Below are 21,256 nucleotides of genomic sequence, written 5' to 3'. Positions count from 1 at the left end.
TGGCTCGGTGCATTCCCGCATTGACTTTGTGTTTACCTCTAGAGCAGTGAAGCAGAACAGGCATGCTATGGTTCCCTGCTTCTTCTCTGACCACAGAGCCATTCTCTTCCAAGGAGACCTGGGCAATGGTTTTCCTCCTGGCCCAGGCTCCTGGAAGTTGAACTGTGCTCTGCTGGAAAGGGAGGAGGTGCTGGCCGAGCTGAAGGATGCCTACATCACATGGAAGAATGATAAATGCTATTTTGAATGCATGAGTGATTGGTGGGAATATGTTAAGGCTAACATTCGCAGTTTCTTTCAGGTCAAAGGAAGACAACAGGCGTGCGACCGAAAGAGGAACTTCAAGGGACTGCAGAGACAACTGCAGTCCCTGCAGGACCTCCAACGGTGCGGCTGGGACGTGAGAGATGATCTGGAGGAGACCAAAAAGAGCCTGAAAGGGCACTTCGAGGAGGAATCCAGACGCATCGTCTTCCGTTCCAAGGTGGAGAACCTGGAGAAGGGTGAGAAATGTAACTCTTTCTTTTTCAGGAAACTCCACTCTGGCCACACGCCCCTGACTGAGCTGCGAGATGAGACCGGTATTCCCAGGCAGGGGAAGGAGGGCGTCATGAAGGTCATCACGGACTACTATGGCGACCTCTACTCCCCAAAGACGACGGACAGTACTGTGGCTGATGAGTTCCTGTCAGGTATCACTAACACTATTGATCCTGCAGGTAAAGCAGCCATGGATGCTCCCTTGGTGTTGGAGGAGTTGCACTCTGCCGCTAAATCCTTTAGGCAGGGCAGGACCCCGGGCAGTGATGGTCTCCCAGCAGAGCTCTATGTAGCGCTGTGGGACCTCATTGGCCCGGACCTGCTCGAGCTGTACAAGGAGATGGTGGTGGAGGGCAAAATGCCTCCTTCACTGAGGGAGGGACTGATCACGATCTTGTATAAGCGTAAGGGGGAGAGATGTGAGCTGAAAAATTGGAGGCCCATCTCTCTCCTGAACGTGGACTACAAGATCCTGGCCAAGGTACTTGCCAACAGGCTGAAGGCTGTCATCGGACAGATCATTCACCCGGACCAGACCTGCGGCATTCCTGGCCGCAGGATTGCAGATAGCCTTGCCCTCCTCAGAGACACGGTCCATTACATCAAGGACCGGAACGTGCATGCGGCTCTGGTCAGCCTTGACCAGGAGAAGGCCTTTGACCGTGTCTCACATGAGTTGATGGGTAGGGTCCTGCAGAGGTTTGGGCTTGGTGAAATGTTTTGCACGTATGTTAACCTGATGTACCTTGATATTCACAGCTCGGTGTTGGTGAACGGCTGGAAGACTGACCCCTTTCCTATTCTATCTGGGGTCAGACAAGGCTGCCCTCTTTCACCTCTTCTTTTTGTTTGTGTTATAGAGCTCCTGGCTGTATGCATCAGACGGAAACCAGAGATCAGAGGGGTCATCGCACCGGGTCCAGACCGTAGAGAGGCCAAGTGCTCGCTGTACATGGACGACGTCACTGTCTTCTGCGCTGACCAGAGTTCGGTGACAGCACTCGTCCAGACCTGCGAGAGCTTCGGCCGAGCTTCAGGGGCAAAAGTCAACTGCGGGAAGTCAGAGGCTATGCTGTTCGGGCAGTGGCACCTGTCATCCTCCGCTCCATTCCCCTTTGCTGTCAAGCCGGACTTCATCAAAATTCTGGGAGTCTGGCTTGGTGGTGAAGGTGCGGCCCTGAAGTGCTGGGACGAAAGACTTGCCACTGTAAGGCAAAAAATTGGACTGTGGAGCCTCAGAGACCTTACCATCGAAGGAAAAGCACTTGTACTGCGCAACGAGATCCTTCCCGTTCTGCAGTACACAGCGCAGGCCTGGCCACCTCTGGTCACGGTCTGCAGGGCCATCACAAGGGCAGTGTTTCACTTCATCTGGGGCTCCAAGATGGACAGAGTAAAGCGGACAGTTATGTACAAGGAGCCCCTCAAAGGTGGAAAGGGAATACCAGATATCCCCACCATGCTGCGAGCCTTCTTTGTTTGCAACTGTATCCGCAGGACTTTGTGTGAGACTGATAATGACTCTGCAGGAAACTCCATGTCTCGCTTTTTCCTCCTACCCCTTTGGAGGGCCCTAGGCTGGGCTAAGTGGGACAGCTCCATCCCTTACAACTGGAACACTCCCTGGTTCTACCTGGACGTGTCCAAGTTTGTGAGGGAGCACCAACTGGAGGGAGTTAAACCTGACTTGTGGAAACCAAAGACTATCCACAAGCTCATCAGAGCAAAAGACGTCATGGAGCCTATTCCAGGGCTCCCTTCAGCAACTGCCAAGCAGGTATGGGACAATGTGGCCTCCAAAAGGCTCACAAATAGACACAAGGACATGTCATGGATGGCAATCCAAGGGGGTCTGCCCCTAAGGACATTCATGCACTCCCGTAACCTGTGCAGGTACAGACATTGCCCCTGGTGCATCTCTCACGAGGAAACAGCTATGCACTTGTTTTGGGACTGTACTTATGCACAGTTGTTGTTAGATGCCCTGGAAAATGAACTCAAAGACTGTGTGCCAAGGAGCAACCTTTCGTACCACTCGGTACTTTACGGACTGTTTCCTGGCACCCACACCTATGGGGCAATCCAGGAGGCCTGGCGCCTTATGAACTGTGTTAAAGACGCTTTGTGGCTTGCCAGGAATCGCCTCATTCTGCGGAGGGAGAGGATGTCTATCCAGGACTGTCGCAGGCTGATTCACAGCCTGCTAAGAGACTATTCCATCATGGACAGCCCTGAGGAAGAAGAGGACTAAACCCCCCTTCTTCTGCCCCCTCCCCCCATGCTTGATTGTCCAACAAGGACTGGGACAGTGGCCCCTTCCCCCATTTTTCACAGAGACTGATGTTTTGTTGATATGTCTTTCTATTTATTTACCCTTCCCATATATGTGTCTGTCTTTCAATAAAAACTTCAGTTCTGTGATTCCCCCCTCCCTTCCCCTCTACCCTCCACACCCATAGACCTTGTTGATTGTTGTTTTTGTTTAAGTAGTGAATGAATAATGCAAAGTATTATGTATAGTATAGGATGCCTTGTGCTATATGTTTTGCAATGCATTATATTGTATGTTTGATTATGTTTGATAGTGTATTGGGTTTAGGCTGTGCTGCGACACAGTACACTTGTATGTGTGATTTATGTATGTTTTTTGCCATCTTTATGTTAATAAAGAATGCTTTTTTCAATCAAAAAAAAATCTGTTCTTATCAGTGCTGACTGACTGGACTGTGACTACACTCGGGCTCCAGAGGACCTGCTGCCGCATTTTTTCTGGACCTGCACCGGCCGAGGAAGCTGAAAGAGGACTGCTGAGAGGAAGAAGGATTCGACTTGCCGAGGGTTAGACTTGCTGCTCTGCCCTCTGAAGAAGCGACTGCCAAGCTCCGACCAGCGTCCCCCAGACTGCCGACTGCGACGAGGAAGGACTACAAGTAGCAGAGGGTCAGACTTGTTTGCTCTGCCCTCTGTGAAACCGACCTCCGACCAGCGACGACCAGACCCTGCGACGAGGAAGGACTTCGACCAGCATTGGGCTAGACTTGTTTGCTCTGCCCTCTGCGAAGCCGTCTCCCGACCTCCGACCAGCGGCGACCAGACCCTGCGACCGCGACGAGGAAGGACTTCGACTGGCATTGGGTTAGACTTGTTTGCTCTGCCCTCTGCGAAAGCGACTTCCGACCTCCGACCGCCGCAGACCCTTCTCCAGCCCAACTTCGACCCCGGGCAAGAAGCAGGAGAGATGGCCTCAGCTGCCCCCACCCCGGTGCCAGCCTCAGCCTCCGCTCCAGCCACCTCTGCCAGGAAGAAGGCGGCAAAGAAGGGACCGAAGCCGGCCGAAGCTCTGCCCGACCAGGTCCCATCCACCTCCACCGCCCCTCCAGCAACAGCCACCGAGAAGCCCAGCCAGACCCAGCCCAAGGGTACCCCAGCCTTGGAGCCCTGGATGAGGCAGACCGTCGTGATGAAGCTGAAGGAGGTGGAAGGAAAGATGCCGGACATGACGACGGAGACCTTCGGCAAGAAGATGGTCCTTGAGCAGGGGTTCTCGACTGCTGAAACCCTCAGCATACAGAACTATCTCAAGGGGATCTTTTATGTGACCTTTGCCTCCATTGCAATCTGCAAGAGGTACTGGGAAGCGGTGAAAGCGGCGAGGCCTGAATCCCCTTTCTCTCGCTTTGTGGGCAATTGCCCTATTCAAAGAGAGGAGAGGCGGGTGACGGTTTCAATGCGGAACCCACACACGCCTGGCAAGGACATCGCCACTTTCCTGGGCCGTTTCTGCACGGTGATCAAGGAGCCCTCCAAGATCCTGGACAGGAATGGCTTCTGGACAGGCAAGTGGGCTGTCATCGTCAAGCTCCTAAAAGATAACTGGAGCCCCGATGGAGTTGTGCACCTGCCACAGTTCTTCTCCCTGGGCGCATCTGCAGGATTTCTCAGTTATCCGGACCAGCCGCGGATCTGCAAGACCTGCGGTGGGAAGGACCACATTGGGAGAGACTGCAAGGTGGCAGCCTGCAAGAAGTGCAAGGTGGCGGGACACGACACCAAGGATTGCCCCACCCAGAAGACATGCAACCTCTGTGGGGAGGTGAACCATGTCTACAGAGACTGCCCCAATAGGGCAAAATCCTATGTGGCAGCAGTGACTGGACAAGGCCAGCAGAGGCGCCAGGAGGGTAAGAAACCTTCCACCCCCACCCCACCCCCCCGCACCCGTCCTACCCTTCCTACCCCACCCCTTCCCACCCATCCTACCCCACGCCCTCCTCCCACTGTGACAGCAACTCCCACCCCCACTGCTGGCACAACCCCTCCCCCCTCTCCCTCCCGCTCCCTTCTCCATCCCACTGTCTCTTCCACCCCCCCTGTCTCTCTCCTCTCCGAGGAAGAGTTTCCCCCTCTTGTACCCTCTGCAGGCACTCAACAGTCGAGCAGGAAGCGAAAGGAGTTTGACAGCCCAGCTGCTGACCCCGACCCTTCCAAGAAGTTGGCGGTAGAACAGGTCGAGAACCCTCTTCCACTAGAGGACGAGATGGAGGCGATGGTGGAAAGCCTCGTGGAGGAGGTAGTACCTGACCTTAATGCTGACAACTTAATCGAACAGCTGATCCAGAGCTGTATGCAGCCGCCCCAACAGGGCGACCCAGCAACCGTTCAAGAGGAAGCACCGCCCGACAAGAGTGGTAGCTAAATGTATTTTCCGTGTTCTAACCTTTTTTCTCCCAACTAATGGTGTCTTTTTCCCTTTTTACCATTAATGTGAGGAGTATTAAGGATAAGTTTAGAAGACAGTCTGTGTTTGCATTTTTAGATACTCAGAAATGTGATGTTTACATGTTGCAGGAATGCTCTATTCCTTTTTCCAGGTCTTATAGACATCTGGGCCGGCAGTGGTCTCACGGTCCGTCCTATTGGTCTGGTGGGGGTGAGTGTAAGTCTGCAGGGGTCGCCATTCTTATTAGGGGGAGCCTCTTCACACTAGATTCTGTTCAGGAGCTCGTCTGCGGCAGATTGCTTATCGTAGACGGCTCCTGGGCAGGTGAGCCTATTAGGCTAATCTGTGTGTATGCACCCCCTGGTAAGAACGAGCGTTTGGAGCTTTTCCAGACCCTGCGGCTGCAGCTCGCAACCACTAGGGCAGTAGTGATGGCCGGAGATTTCAACTGCCCCATGGAAGAGGATGGACGCAGCACCTGCAACACTGCTAAGCTTGATTTGACATCTAAACTGCTCATAGAAATGGTAACCGAAGCTTCTCTGCGGGATGCTGTGGGCTCCATGGGGGCTGGCTCCGTGAATTACACGTGGAGCCGCCCCGATGGCTCGGTGCATTCCCGCATTGACTTTGTGTTTACCTCTAGAGCAGTGAAGCAGAACAGGCATGCTATGGTTCCCTGCTTCTTCTCTGACCACAGAGCCATTCTCTTCCAAGGAGACCTGGGCAATGGTTTTCCTCCTGGCCCAGGCTCCTGGAAGTTGAACTGTGCTCTGCTGGAAAGGGAGGAGGTGCTGGCCGAGCTGAAGGATGCCTACATCACATGGAAGAATGATAAATGCTATTTTGAATGCATGAGTGATTGGTGGGAATATGTTAAGGCTAACATTCGCAGTTTCTTTCAGGTCAAAGGAAGACAACAGGCGTGCGACCGAAAGAGGAACTTCAAGGGACTGCAGAGACAACTGCAGTCCCTGCAGGACCTCCAACGGTGCGGCTGGGACGTGAGAGATGATCTGGAGGAGACCAAAAAGAGCCTGAAAGGGCACTTCGAGGAGGAATCCAGACGCATCGTCTTCCGTTCCAAGGTGGAGAACCTGGAGAAGGGTGAGAAATGTAACTCTTTCTTTTTCAGGAAACTCCACTCTGGCCACACGCCCCTGACTGAGCTGCGAGATGAGACCGGTATTCCCAGGCAGGGGAAGGAGGGCGTCATGAAGGTCATCACGGACTACTATGGCGACCTCTACTCCCCAAAGACGACGGACAGTACTGTGGCTGATGAGTTCCTGTCAGGTATCACTAACACTATTGATCCTGCAGGTAAAGCAGCCATGGATGCTCCCTTGGTGTTGGAGGAGTTGCACTCTGCCGCTAAATCCTTTAGGCAGGGCAGGACCCCGGGCAGTGATGGTCTCCCAGCAGAGCTCTATGTAGCGCTGTGGGACCTCATTGGCCCGGACCTGCTCGAGCTGTACAAGGAGATGGTGGTGGAGGGCAAAATGCCTCCTTCACTGAGGGAGGGACTGATCACGATCTTGTATAAGCGTAAGGGGGAGAGATGTGAGCTGAAAAATTGGAGGCCCATCTCTCTCCTGAACGTGGACTACAAGATCCTGGCCAAGGTACTTGCCAACAGGCTGAAGGCTGTCATCGGACAGATCATTCACCCGGACCAGACCTGCGGCATTCCTGGCCGCAGGATTGCAGATAGCCTTGCCCTCCTCAGAGACACGGTCCATTACATCAAGGACCGGAACGTGCATGCGGCTCTGGTCAGCCTTGACCAGGAGAAGGCCTTTGACCGTGTCTCACATGAGTTGATGGGTAGGGTCCTGCAGAGGTTTGGGCTTGGTGAAATGTTTTGCACGTATGTTAACCTGATGTACCTTGATATTCACAGCTCGGTGTTGGTGAACGGCTGGAAGACTGACCCCTTTCCTATTCTATCTGGGGTCAGACAAGGCTGCCCTCTTTCACCTCTTCTTTTTGTTTGTGTTATAGAGCTCCTGGCTGTATGCATCAGACGGAAACCAGAGATCAGAGGGGTCATCGCACCGGGTCCAGACCGTAGAGAGGCCAAGTGCTCGCTGTACATGGACGACGTCACTGTCTTCTGCGCTGACCAGAGTTCGGTGACAGCACTCGTCCAGACCTGCGAGAGCTTCGGCCGAGCTTCAGGGGCAAAAGTCAACTGCGGGAAGTCAGAGGCTATGCTGTTCGGGCAGTGGCACCTGTCATCCTCCGCTCCATTCCCCTTTGCTGTCAAGCCGGACTTCATCAAAATTCTGGGAGTCTGGCTTGGTGGTGAAGGTGCGGCCCTGAAGTGCTGGGACGAAAGACTTGCCACTGTAAGGCAAAAAATTGGACTGTGGAGCCTCAGAGACCTTACCATCGAAGGAAAAGCACTTGTACTGCGCAACGAGATCCTTCCCGTTCTGCAGTACACAGCGCAGGCCTGGCCACCTCTGGTCACGGTCTGCAGGGCCATCACAAGGGCAGTGTTTCACTTCATCTGGGGCTCCAAGATGGACAGAGTAAAGCGGACAGTTATGTACAAGGAGCCCCTCAAAGGTGGAAAGGGAATACCAGATATCCCCACCATGCTGCGAGCCTTCTTTGTTTGCAACTGTATCCGCAGGACTTTGTGTGAGACTGATAATGACTCTGCAGGAAACTCCATGTCTCGCTTTTTCCTCCTACCCCTTTGGAGGGCCCTAGGCTGGGCTAAGTGGGACAGCTCCATCCCTTACAACTGGAACACTCCCTGGTTCTACCTGGACGTGTCCAAGTTTGTGAGGGAGCACCAACTGGAGGGAGTTAAACCTGACTTGTGGAAACCAAAGACTATCCACAAGCTCATCAGAGCAAAAGACGTCATGGAGCCTATTCCAGGGCTCCCTTCAGCAACTGCCAAGCAGGTATGGGACAATGTGGCCTCCAAAAGGCTCACAAATAGACACAAGGACATGTCATGGATGGCAATCCAAGGGGGTCTGCCCCTAAGGACATTCATGCACTCCCGTAACCTGTGCAGGTACAGACATTGCCCCTGGTGCATCTCTCACGAGGAAACAGCTATGCACTTGTTTTGGGACTGTACTTATGCACAGTTGTTGTTAGATGCCCTGGAAAATGAACTCAAAGACTGTGTGCCAAGGAGCAACCTTTCGTACCACTCGGTACTTTACGGACTGTTTCCTGGCACCCACACCTATGGGGCAATCCAGGAGGCCTGGCGCCTTATGAACTGTGTTAAGGACGCTTTGTGGCTTGCCAGGAATCGCCTCATTCTGCGGAGGGAGAGGATGTCTATCCAGGACTGTCGCAGGCTGATTCACAGCCTGCTAAGAGACTATTCCATCATGGACAGCCCTGAGGAAGAAGAGGACTAAACCCCCCTTCTTCTGCCCCCTCCCCCCATGCTTGATTGTCCAACAAGGACTGGGACAGTGGCCCCTTCCCCCATTTTTCACAGAGACTGATGTTTTGTTGATATGTCTTTCTATTTATTTACCCTTCCCATATATGTGTCTGTCTTTCAATAAAAACTTCAGTTCTGTGATTCCCCCCTCCCTTCCCCTCTACCCTCCACACCCATAGACCTTGTTGATTGTTGTTTTTGTTTAAGTAGTGAATGAATAATGCAAAGTATTATGTATAGTATAGGATGCCTTGTGCTATATGTTTTGCAATGCATTATATTGTATGTTTGATTATGTTTGATAGTGTATTGGGTTTAGGCTGTGCTGCGACACAGTACACTTGTATGTGTGATTTATGTATGTTTTTTGCCATCTTTATGTTAATAAAGAATGCTTTTTTCAATCAAAAAATCTGTTCTTATCAGTGCTGACTGACTGGACTGTGACTACACTCGGGCTCCAGAGGACCTGCTGCCGCATTTTTTCTGGACCTGCACCGGCCGAGGAAGCTGAAAGAGGACTGCTGAGAGGAAGAAGGATTCGACTTGCCGAGGGTTAGACTTGCTGCTCTGCCCTCTGAAGAAGCGACTGCCAAGCTCCGACCAGCGTCCCCCAGACTGCCGACTGCGACGAGGAAGGACTACAAGTAGCAGAGGGTCAGACTTGTTTGCTCTGCCCTCTGTGAAACCGACCTCCGACCAGCGACGACCAGACCCTGCGACGAGGAAGGACCTCGACCAGCATTGGGCTAGACTTGTTTGCTCTGCCCTCTGCGAAGCCGTCTCCCGACCTCCGACCAGCGGCGACCAGACCCTGCGACCGCGACGAGGAAGGACTTCGACTGGCATTGGGTTAGACTTGTTTGCTCTGCCCTCTGCGAAAGCGACTTCCGACCTCCGACCGCCGCAGACCCTTCTCCAGCCCAACTTCGACCCCGGGCAAGAAGCAGGAGAGATGGCCTCAGCTGCCCCCACCCCGGTGCCAGCCTCAGCCTCCGCTCCAGCCACCTCTGCCAGGAAGAAGGCGGCAAAGAAGGGACCGAAGCCGGCCGAAGCTCTGCCCGACCAGGTCCCATCCACCTCCACCGCCCCTCCAGCAACAGCCCCCGAGAAGCCCAGCCAGACCCAGCCCAAGGGTACCCCAGCCTTGGAGCCCTGGATGAGGCAGACCGTCGTGATGAAGCTGAAGGAGGTGGAAGGAAAGATGCCGGACATGACGACGGAGACCTTCGGCAAGAAGATGATCCTTGAACAGGGGTTCTCGACTGCTGAAACCCTCAGCATACAGAACTACATCAAGGGCATCTTTTACGTGACCTTTGCCTCCATTGCAATCTGCAAGAGGTACTGGGAAGCGGTGAAAGCGGCGAGGCCTGAATCCCCTTTCTCTCGCTTTGTGGGCAATTGCCCTATTCAAAGAGAGGAGAGGCGGGTGACGGTTTCAATGCGGAACCCACACACGCCTGGCAAGGACATCGCCACTTTCCTGGGCCGTTTCTGCACGGTGATCAAGGAGCCCTCCAAGATCCTGGACAGGAATGGCTTCTGGACAGGCAAGTGGGCTGTCATCGTCAAGCTCCTAAAAGACAACTGGAGCCCCGATGGAGTTGTGCACCTGCCACAGTTCTTCTCCCTGGGCGCATCTGCAGGATTTCTCAGTTATCCGGACCAGCCGCGGATCTGCAAGACCTGCGGTGGGAAGGACCACATTGGGAGAGACTGCAAGGTGGCAGCCTGCAAGAAGTGCAAGGTGGCGGGACACGACACCAAGGATTGCCCCACCCAGAAGACATGCAACCTCTGTGGGGAGGTGAACCATGTCTACAGAGACTGCCCCAATAGGGCAAAATCCTATGTGGCAGCAGTGACTGGACAAGGCCAGCAGAGGCGCCAGGAGGGTAAGAAACCTTCCATCCCCACCCCACCCCCCCGCACCCGTCCTACCCTTCCTACCCCACCCCTTCCCACCCATCCTACCCCACGCCCTCCTCCCACTGTGACAGCAACTCCCACCCCCACTGCTGGCACAACCCCTCCCCCCTCTCCCTCCCGCTCCCTTCTCCATCCCACTGTCTCTTCCACCCCCCCTGTCTCTCTCCTCTCCGAGGAAGAGTTTCCCCCTCTTGTATCCTCTGCAGGCACTCAACAGTCGAGCAGGAAGCGAAAGGAGTTTGACAGCCCAGCTGCTGACCCCGACCCTTCCAAGAAGTTGGCGGTAGAACAGGTCGAGAACCCTCTTCCACTAGAGGACGAGATGGAGGCGATGGTGGAAAGCCTCGTGGAGGAGGTAGTACCTGACCTGAATGCTGACAACTTAATCGAACAGCTGATCCAGAGCTGTATGCAGCCGCCCCAACAGGGCGACCCAGCAACCGTTCAAGAGGAAGCACCGCCCGACAAGAGTGGTAGCTAAATGTATTTTCCGTGTTCTAACCTTTTTTCTCCCAACTAATGGTGTCTTTTTCCCTTTTTACCATTAATGTGAGGAGTATTAAGGATAAGTTTAGAAGACAGTCTGTGTTTGCATTTTTAGATACTCAGAAATGTGATGTTTACATGTTGCAGGAATGCTCTATTCCTTTTTCCAGGTCTTATAGACATCTGGGCCGGCAGTGGTCTCACGGTCCGTCCTATTGGTCTGGTGGGGGTGAGTGTAAGTCTGCAGGGGTCGCCATTCTTATTAGGGGGAGCCTCTTCACACTAGATTCTGTTCAGGAGCTCGTCTGCGGCAGATTGCTTATCGTAGACGGCTCCTGGGCAGGTGAGCCTATTAGGCTAATCTGTGTGTATGCACCCCCTGGTAAGAACGAGCGTTTGGAGCTTTTCCAGACCCTGCGGCTGCAGCTCGCAACCACTAGGGCAGTAGTGATGGCCGGAGATTTCAACTGCCCCATGGAAGAGGATGGACGCAGCACCTGCAACACTGCTAAGCTTGATTTGACATCTAAACTGCTCATAGAAATGGTAACCGAAGCTTCTCTGCGGGATGCTGTGGGCTCCATGGGGGCTGGCTCCGTGAATTACACGTGGAGCCGCCCCGATGGCTCGGTGCATTCCCGCATTGACTTTGTGTTTACCTCTAGAGCAGTGAAGCAGAACAGGCATGCTATGGTTCCCTGCTTCTTCTCTGACCACAGAGCCATTCTCTTCCAAGGAGACCTGGGCAATGGTTTTCCTCCTGGCCCAGGCTCCTGGAAGTTGAACTGTGCTCTGCTGGAAAGGGAGGAGGTGCTGGCCGAGCTGAAGGATGCCTACATCACATGGAAGAATGATAAATGCTATTTTGAATGCATGAGTGATTGGTGGGAATATGTTAAGGCTAACATTCGCAGTTTCTTTCAGGTCAAAGGAAGACAACAGGCGTGCGACCGAAAGAGGAACTTCAAGGGACTGCAGAGACAACTGCAGTCCCTGCAGGACCTCCAACGGTGCGGCTGGGACGTGAGAGATGATCTGGAGGAGACCAAAAAGAGCCTGAAAGGGCACTTCGAGGAGGAATCCAGACGCATCGTCTTCCGTTCCAAGGTGGAGAACCTGGAGAAGGGTGAGAAATGTAACTCTTTCTTTTTCAGGAAACTCCACTCTGGCCACACGCCCCTGACTGAGCTGCGAGATGAGACCGGTATTCCCAGGCAGGGGAAGGAGGGCGTCATGAAGGTCATCACGGACTACTATGGCGACCTCTACTCCCCAAAGACGACGGACAGTACTGTGGCTGATGAGTTCCTGTCAGGTATCACTAACACTATTGATCCTGCAGGTAAAGCAGCCATGGATGCTCCCTTGGTGTTGGAGGAGTTGCACTCTGCCGCTAAATCCTTTAGGCAGGGCAGGACCCCGGGCAGTGATGGTCTCCCAGCAGAGCTCTATGTAGCGCTGTGGGACCTCATTGGCCCGGACCTGCTCGAGCTGTACAAGGAGATGGTGGTGGAGGGCAAAATGCCTCCTTCACTGAGGGAGGGACTGATCACGATCTTGTATAAGCGTAAGGGGGAGAGATGTGAGCTGAAAAATTGGAGGCCCATCTCTCTCCTGAACGTGGACTACAAGATCCTGGCCAAGGTACTTGCCAACAGGCTGAAGGCTGTCATCGGACAGATCATTCACCCGGACCAGACCTGCGGCATTCCTGGCCGCAGGATTGCAGATAGCCTTGCCCTCCTCAGAGACACGGTCCATTACATCAAGGACCGGAACGTGCATGCGGCTCTGGTCAGCCTTGACCAGGAGAAGGCCTTTGACCGTGTCTCACATGAGTTGATGGGTAGGGTCCTGCAGAGGTTTGGGCTTGGTGAAATGTTTTGCACGTATGTTAACCTGATGTACCTTGATATTCACAGCTCGGTGTTGGTGAACGGCTGGAAGACTGACCCCTTTCCTATTCTATCTGGGGTCAGACAAGGCTGCCCTCTTTCACCTCTTCTTTTTGTTTGTGTTATAGAGCTCCTGGCTGTATGCATCAGACGGAAACCAGAGATCAGAGGGGTCATCGCACCGGGTCCAGACCGTAGAGAGGCCAAGTGCTCGCTGTACATGGACGACGTCACTGTCTTCTGCGCTGACCAGAGTTCGGTGACAGCACTCGTCCAGACCTGCGAGAGCTTCGGCCGAGCTTCAGGGGCAAAAGTCAACTGCGGGAAGTCAGAGGCTATGCTGTTCGGGCAGTGGCACCTGTCATCCTCCGCTCCATTCCCCTTTGCTGTCAAGCCGGACTTCATCAAAATTCTGGGAGTCTGGCTTGGTGGTGAAGGTGCGGCCCTGAAGTGCTGGGACGAAAGACTTGCCACTGTAAGGCAAAAAATTGGACTGTGGAGCCTCAGAGACCTTACCATCGAAGGAAAAGCACTTGTACTGCGCAACGAGATCCTTCCCGTTCTGCAGTACACAGCGCAGGCCTGGCCACCTCTGGTCACGGTCTGCAGGGCCATCACAAGGGCAGTGTTTCACTTCATCTGGGGCTCCAAGATGGACAGAGTAAAGCGGACAGTTATGTACAAGGAGCCCCTCAAAGGTGGAAAGGGAATACCAGATATCCCCACCATGCTGCGAGCCTTCTTTGTTTGCAACTGTATCCGCAGGACTTTGTGTGAGACTGATAATGACTCTGCAGGAAACTCCATGTCTCGCTTTTTCCTCCTACCCCTTTGGAGGGCCCTAGGCTGGGCTAAGTGGGACAGCTCCATCCCTTACAACTGGAACACTCCCTGGTTCTACCTGGACGTGTCCAAGTTTGTGAGGGAGCACCAACTGGAGGGAGTTAAACCTGACTTGTGGAAACCAAAGACTATCCACAAGCTCATCAGAGCAAAAGACGTCATGGAGCCTATTCCAGGGCTCCCTTCAGCAACTGCCAAGCAGGTATGGGACAATGTGGCCTCCAAAAGGCTCACAAATAGACACAAGGACATGTCATGGATGGCAATCCAAGGGGGTCTGCCCCTAAGGACATTCATGCACTCCCGTAACCTGTGCAGGTACAGACATTGCCCCTGGTGCATCTCTCACGAGGAAACAGCTATGCACTTGTTTTGGGACTGTACTTATGCACAGTTGTTGTTAGATGCCCTGGAAAATGAACTCAAAGACTGTGTGCCAAGGAGCAACCTTTCGTACCACTCGGTACTTTACGGACTGTTTCCTGGCACCCACACCTATGGGGCAATCCAGGAGGCCTGGCGCCTTATGAACTGTGTTAAGGACGCTTTGTGGCTTGCCAGGAATCGCCTCATTCTGCGGAGGGAGAGGATGTCTATCCAGGACTGTCGCAGGCTGATTCACAGCCTGCTAAGAGACTATTCCATCATGGACAGCCCTGAGGAAGAAGAGGACTAAACCCCCCTTCTTCTGCCCCCTCCCCCCATGCTTGATTGTCCAACAAGGACTGGGACAGTGGCCCCTTCCCCCATTTTTCACAGAGACTGATGTTTTGTTGATATGTCTTTCTATTTATTTACCCTTCCCATATATGTGTCTGTCTTTCAATAAAAACTTCAGTTCTGTGATTCCCCCCTCCCTTCCCCTCTACCCTCCACACCCATAGACCTTGTTGATTGTTGTTTTTGTTTAAGTAGTGAATGAATAATGCAAAGTATTATGTATAGTATAGGATGCCTTGTGCTATATGTTTTGCAATGCATTATATTGTATGTTTGATTATGTTTGATAGTGTATTGGGTTTAGGCTGTGCTGCGACACAGTACACTTGTATGTGTGATTTATGTATGTTTTTTGCCATCTTTATGTTAATAAAGAATGCCTTTTTCAATCAAAAAATCTGTTCTTATCAGTGCTGACTGACTGGACTGTGACTACACTCGGGCCCCAGAGGACCTGCTGCCGCATTTTTTCTGGACCTGCACCGGCCGAGGAAGCTGAAAGAGGACTGCTGAGAGGAAGAAGGATTCGACTTGTCGAGGGTTAGACTTGCTGCTCTGCCCTTTGAAGAAGCGACTGCCAAGCTCCGACCAGCGTCCCCCAGACTGCCGACTGCGACGAGGAAGGACTACAAGTAGCAGAGGGTCAGACTTGTTTGCTCTGCCCTCTGTGAAACCGACCTCCGACCAGCGACGACCAGACCCTGCGACGAGGAAGGACTTCGACCAGCATTGGGCTAGACTTGTTTGCTCTGCCCTCTGCGAAGCCGTCTCCCGACCTCCGACCAGCGGCGACCAGACCCTGCGACCGCGACGAGGAAGGACTTCGACTGGCATTGGGTTAGACTTGTTTGCTCTGCCCTCTGCGAAAGCGACTTCCGACCTCCGACCGCCGCAGACCCTTCTCCAGCCCAACTTCGACCCCGGGCAAGAAGCAGGAGAGATGGCCTCAGCTGCCCCCACCCCGGTGCCAGCCTCAGCCTCCGCTCCAGCCACCTCTGCCAGGAAGAAGGCGGCAAAGAAGGGACCGAAGCCGGCCGAAGCTCTGCCCGACCAGGTCCCATCCACCTCCACCGCCCCTCCAGCAACAGCCCCCGAGAAGCCCAGCCAGACCCAGCCCAAGGGTACCCCAGCCTTGGAGCCCTGGATGAGGCAGACCGTCGTGATGAAGCTGAAGGAGGTGGAAGGAAAGATGCCGGACATGACGACGGAGACCTTCGGCAAGAAGATGGTCCTTGAGCAGGGGTTCTCGACTGCTGAAACCCTCAGCATACAGAACTATCTCAAGGGGATCTTTTATGTGACCTTTGCCTCCATTGCAATCTGCAAGAGGTACTGGGAAGCGGTGAAAGCGGCGAGGCCTGAATCCCCTTTCTCTCGCTTTGTGGGCAATTGCCCTATCCAAAGAGAGGAGAGGCGGGTGACGGTTTCAATGCGGAACCCACACACGCCTGGCAAGGACATCGCCACTTTCCTGGGCCGTTTCTGCACGGTGATCAAGGAGCCCTCCAAGATCCTGGACAGGAATGGCTTCTGGACAGGCAAGTGGGCTGTCATCGTCAAGCTCCTAAAAGACAACTGGAGCCCCGATGGAGTTGTGCACCTGCCACAGTTCTTCTCCCTGGGCGCATCTGCAGGATTTCTCAGTTATCCGGACCAGCCGCGGATCTGCAAGACCTGCGGTGGGAAGGACCACATTGGGAGAGACTGCAAGGTGGCAGCCTGCAAGAAGTGCAAGGTGGCGGGACACGACACCAAGGATTGCCCCACCCAGAAGACATGCAACCTCTGTGGGGAGGTGAACCATGTCTACAGAGACTGCCCCAATAGGGCAAAATCCTATGTGGCAGCAGTGACTGGACAAGGCCAGCAGAGGCGCCAGGAGGGTAAGAAACCTTCCATCCCCACCCCACCCCCCCGCACCCGTCCTACCCTTCCTACCCCACCCCTTCCCACCCATCCTACCCCACGCCCCCCTCCCACTGTGACAGCAACTCCCACCCCCACTGCTGGCACAACCCCTCCCCCCTCTCCCTCCCGCTCCCTTCTCCATCCCACTGTCTCTTCCACCCCCCCTGTCTCTCTCCTCTCCGAGGAAGAGTTTCCCCCTCTTGTATCCTCTGCAGGCACTCAACAGTCGAGCAGGAAGCGAAAGGAGTTTGACAGCCCAGCTGCTGACCCCGACCCTTCCAAGAAGTTGGCGGTAGAACAGGTCGAGAACCCTCTTCCACTAGAGGACGAGATGGAGGCGATGGTGGAAAGCCTCGTGGAGGAGGTAGTACCTGACCTGAATGCTGACAACTTAATCGAACAGCTGATCCAGAGCTGTATGCAGCCGCCCCAACAGGGCGACCCAGCAACCGTTCAAGAGGAAGCACCGCCCGACAAGAGTGGTAGCTAAATGTATTTTCCGTGTTCTAACCTTTTTTCTCCCAACTAATGGTGTCTTTTTCCCTTTTTACCATTAATGTGAGGAGTATTAAGGATAAGTTTAGAAGACAGTCTGTGTTTGCATTTTTAGATACTCAGAAATGTGATGTTTACATGTTGCAGGAATGCTCTATTCCTTTTTCCAGGTCTTATAGACATCTGGGCCGGCAGTGGTCTCACGGTCCGTCCTATTGGTCTGGTGGGGGTGAGTGTAAGTCTGCAGGGGTCGCCATTCTTATTAGGGGGAGCCTCTTCACACTAGATTCTGTTCAGGAGCTCGTCTGCGGCAGATTGCTTATCGTAGACGGCTCCTGGGCAGGTGAGCCTATTAGGCTAATCTGTGTGTATGCACCCCCTGGTAAGAACGAGCGTTTGGAGCTTTTCCAGACCCTGCGGCTGCAGCTCGCAACCACTAGGGCAGTAGTGATGGCCGGAGATTTCAACTGCCCCATGGAAGAGGATGGACGCAGCACCTGCAACACTGCTAAGCTTGATTTGACATCTAAACTGCTCATAGAAATGGTAACCGAAGCTTCTCTGCGGGATGCTGTGGGCTCCATGGGGGCTGGCTCCGTGAATTACACGTGGAGCCGCCCCGATGGCTCGGTGCATTCCCGCATTGACTTTGTGTTTACCTCTAGAGCAGTGAAGCAGAACAGGCATGCTATGGTTCCCTGCTTCTTCTCTGACCACAGAGCCATTCTCTTCCAAGGAGACCTGGGCAATGGTTTTCCTCCTGGCCCAGGCTCCTGGAAGTTGAACTGTGCTCTGCTGGAAAGGGAGGAGGTGCTGGCCGAGCTGAAGGATGCCTACATCACATGGAAGAATGATAAATGCTATTTTGAATGCATGAGTGATTGGTGGGAATATGTTAAGGCTAACATTCGCAGTTTCTTTCAGGTCAAAGGAAGACAACAGGCGTGCGACCGAAAGAGGAACTTCAAGGGACTGCAGAGACAACTGCAGTCCCTGCAGGACCTCCAACGGTGCGGCTGGGACGTGAGAGATGATCTGGAGGAGACCAAAAAGAGCCTGAAAGGGCACTTCGAGGAGGAATCCAGACGCATCGTCTTCCGTTCCAAGGTGGAGAACCTGGAGAAGGGTGAGAAATGTAACTCTTTCTTTTTCAGGAAACTCCACTCTGGCCACACGCCCCTGACTGAGCTGCGAGATGAGACCGGTATTCCCAGGCAGGGGAAGGAGGGCGTCATGAAGGTCATCACGGACTACTATGGCGACCTCTACTCCCCAAAGACGACGGACAGTACTGTGGCTGATGAGTTCCTGTCAGGTATCACTAACACTATTGATCCTGCAGGTAAAGCAGCCATGGATGCTCCCTTGGTGTTGGAGGAGTTGCACTCTGCCGCTAAATCCTTTAGGCAGGGCAGGACCCCGGGCAGTGATGGTCTCCCAGCAGAGCTCTATGTAGCGCTGTGGGACCTCATTGGCCCGGACCTGCTCGAGCTGTACAAGGAGATGGTGGTGGAGGGCAAAATGCCTCCTTCACTGAGGGAGGGACTGATCACGATCTTGTATAAGCGTAAGGGGGAGAGATGTGAGCTGAAAAATTGGAGGCCCATCTCTCTCCTGAACGTGGACTACAAGATCCTGGCCAAGGTACTTGCCAACAGGCTGAAGGCTGTCATCGGACAGATCATTCACCCGGACCAGACCTGCGGCATTCCTGGCCGCAGGATTGCAGATAGCCTTGCCCTCCTCAGAGACACGGTCCATTACATCAAGGACCGGAACGTGCATGCGGCTCTGGTCAGCCTTGACCAGGAGAAGGCCTTTGACCGTGTCTCACATGAGTTGATGGGCAGGGTCCTGCAGAGGTTTGGGCTTGGTGAAATGTTTTGCACGTATGTTAACCTGATGTACCTTGATATTCACAGCTCGGTGTTGGTGAACGGCTGGAAGACTGACCCCTTTCCTATTCTATCTGGGGTCAGACAAGGCTGCCCTCTTTCACCTCTTATTTTTGTTTGTGTTATAGAGCTCCTGGCTGTATGCATCAGACGGAAACCAGAGATCAGAGGGGTCATCGCACCGGGTCCAGACCGTAGAGAGGCCAAGTGCTCGCTGTACATGGACGACGTCACTGTCTTCTGCGCTGACCAGAGTTCGGTGACAGCACTCGTCCAGACCTGCGAGAGCTTCGGCCGAGCTTCAGGGGCAAAAGTCAACTGCGGGAAGTCAGAGGCTATGCTGTTCGGGCAGTGGCACCTGTCATCCTCCGCTCCATTCCCCTTTGCTGTCAAGCCGGACTTCATCAAAATTCTGGGAGTCTGGCTTGGTGGTGAAGGTGCGGCCCTGAAGTGCTGGGACGAAAGACTTGCCACTGTAAGGCAAAAAATTGGACTGTGGAGCCTCAGAGACCTTACCATCGAAGGAAAAGCACTTGTACTGCGCAACGAGATCCTTCCCGTTCTGCAGTACACAGCGCAGGCCTGGCCACCTCTGGTCACGGTCTGCAGGGCCATCACAAGGGCAGTGTTTCACTTCATCTGGGGCTCCAAGATGGACAGAGTAAAGCGGACAGTTATGTACAAGGAGCCCCTCAAAGGTGGAAAGGGAATACCAGATATCCCCACCATGCTGCGAGCCTTCTTTGTTTGCAACTGTATCCGCAGGACTTTGTGTGAGACTGATAATGACTCTGCAGGAAACTCCATGTCTCGCTTTTTCCTCCTACCCCTTTGGAGGGCCCTAGGCTGGGCTAAGTGGGACAGCTCCATCCCTTACAACTGGAACACTCCCTGGTTCTACCTGGACGTGTCCAAGTTTGTGAGGGAGCACCAACTGGAGGGAGTTAAACCTGACTTGTGGAAACCAAAGACTATCCACAAGCTCATCAGAGCAAAAGACGTCATGGAGCCTATTCCAGGGCTCCCTTCAGCAACTGCCAAGCAGGTATGGGACAATGTGGCCTCCAAAAGGCTCACAAATAGACACAAGGACATGTCATGGATGGCAATCCAAGGGGGTCTGCCCCTAAGGACATTCATGCACTCCCGTAACCTGTGCAGGTACAGACATTGCCCCTGGTGCATCTCTCACGAGGAAACAGCTATGCACTTGTTTTGGGACTGTACTTATGCACAGTTGTTGTTAGATGCCCTGGAAAATGAACTCAAAGACTGTGTGCCAAGGAGCAACCTTTCGTACCACTCGGTACTTTACGGACTGTTTCCTGGCACCCACACCTATGGGGCAATCCAGGAGGCCTGGCGCCTTATGAACTGTGTTAAGGACGCTTTGTGGCTTGCCAGGAATCGCCTCATTCTGCGGAGGGAGAGGATGTCTATCCAGGACTGTCGCAGGCTGATTCACAGCCTGCTAAGAGACTATTCCATCATGGACAGCCCTGAGGAAGAAGAGGACTAAACCCCCCTTCTTCTGCCCCCTCCCCCCATGCTTGATTGTCCAACAAGGACTGGGACAGTGGCCCCTTCCCCCATTTTTCACAGAGACTGATGTTTTGTTGATATGTCTTTCTATTTATTTACCCTTCCCATATATGTGTCTGTCTTTCAATAAAAACTTCAGTTCTGTGATTCCCCCCTCCCTTCCCCTCTACCCTCCACACCCATAGACCTTGTTGATTGTTGTTTTTGTTTAAGTAGTGAATGAATAATGCAAAGTATTATGTATAGTATAGGATGCCTTGTGCTATATGTTTTGCAATGCATTATATTGTATGTTTGATTATGTTTGATAGTGTATTGGGTTTAGGCTGTGCTGCGACACAGTACACTTGTATGTGTGATTTATGTATGTTTTTTGCCATCTTTATGTTAATAAAGAATGCTTTTTTCAATCAAAAATCTGTTCTTATCAGTTTAATATCTGATACGCCCCCTATCTGGGGGCCATATATTAAATGGATTTTTAGAACAGGGAGATGGAAGAAGAGCTTGCTCTGTCCACTCCACGCATTGACCTGGTATTGCATTACTTCCAGGACCGGTGCACCTTTCCTAAACTGTTATCCAAAAATAGAAAAGAACTATTTAACTCTTTCGTTTCACTTTGTTTCATTCTTACAGATTCAACAAACTAGTCTTTTGCCTGTGTCTGCACGTCATGCAATCAAATGACAATACCACCACCTGCTGCGCCTCCTGCACTCACCTGCTTGCACTTTGGCACTTCTTAACACTTCATTTGGTTTATGTACGTAACTACTGAAAATAAACAAGATCTGTTTATTTGGTGTCGTCTCGTCTGGTGCCTTATTGTGTCTACATTTGTTTTTCTCCATTT

The 21,256-nt window shown here is 53.1% G+C and overlaps 3 protein-coding genes and 1 pseudogene across 3 annotated transcripts; all 4 read left to right on the top strand.

Moving 5' to 3' along the window:
* Positions 1-4,267: 4,267 nt before the first annotated feature.
* LOC148542594 (uncharacterized) lies at positions 4,268-7,320 on the top strand (the record flags this gene model as incomplete). Its single annotated transcript, XM_088468514.1, has 2 exons — positions 4,268-5,162; positions 6,584-7,320. Coding segments are annotated over exons 1-2 (1,632 nt in total), but the record flags the coding sequence as incomplete, so codon positions are not given.
* Positions 7,321-9,771: 2,451 nt separating this feature from the next.
* On the top strand, positions 9,772-11,097 carry LOC148542593 (uncharacterized). Its single transcript, XM_088468498.1, has one exon. The coding sequence runs from the start codon at positions 9,844-9,846 to the stop codon at positions 11,095-11,097; it is 1,254 nt and encodes a 417-aa protein (XP_088324624.1). The 5' UTR covers positions 9,772-9,843.
* Positions 11,098-12,455: 1,358 nt separating this feature from the next.
* Positions 12,456-16,958, top strand: LOC148542592 (uncharacterized). Its single transcript, XM_088468513.1, has 2 exons — positions 12,456-13,213; positions 15,563-16,958. Exons 1-2 carry the CDS (start codon positions 12,456-12,458, stop codon positions 16,956-16,958), a joined length of 2,154 nt encoding a protein of 717 aa, XP_088324639.1.
* A 3,838-nt stretch (positions 16,959-20,796) lies between these two features.
* On the top strand, positions 20,797-20,970 carry LOC148542591 (U2 spliceosomal RNA; annotated as a pseudogene).
* The last annotated feature ends 286 nt before the right edge of the window (positions 20,971-21,256 follow it).

This window comes from Taudactylus pleione, unplaced genomic scaffold, assembly GCF_031769625.1.
Source record: "Taudactylus pleione unplaced genomic scaffold, aTauple2 ptg000012l, whole genome shotgun sequence".
In the NCBI taxonomy this organism is placed as follows: domain Eukaryota; kingdom Metazoa; phylum Chordata; class Amphibia; order Anura; family Myobatrachidae; genus Taudactylus; species Taudactylus pleione.
This window is presented reverse-complemented; position numbering and strand designations above follow the sequence as displayed.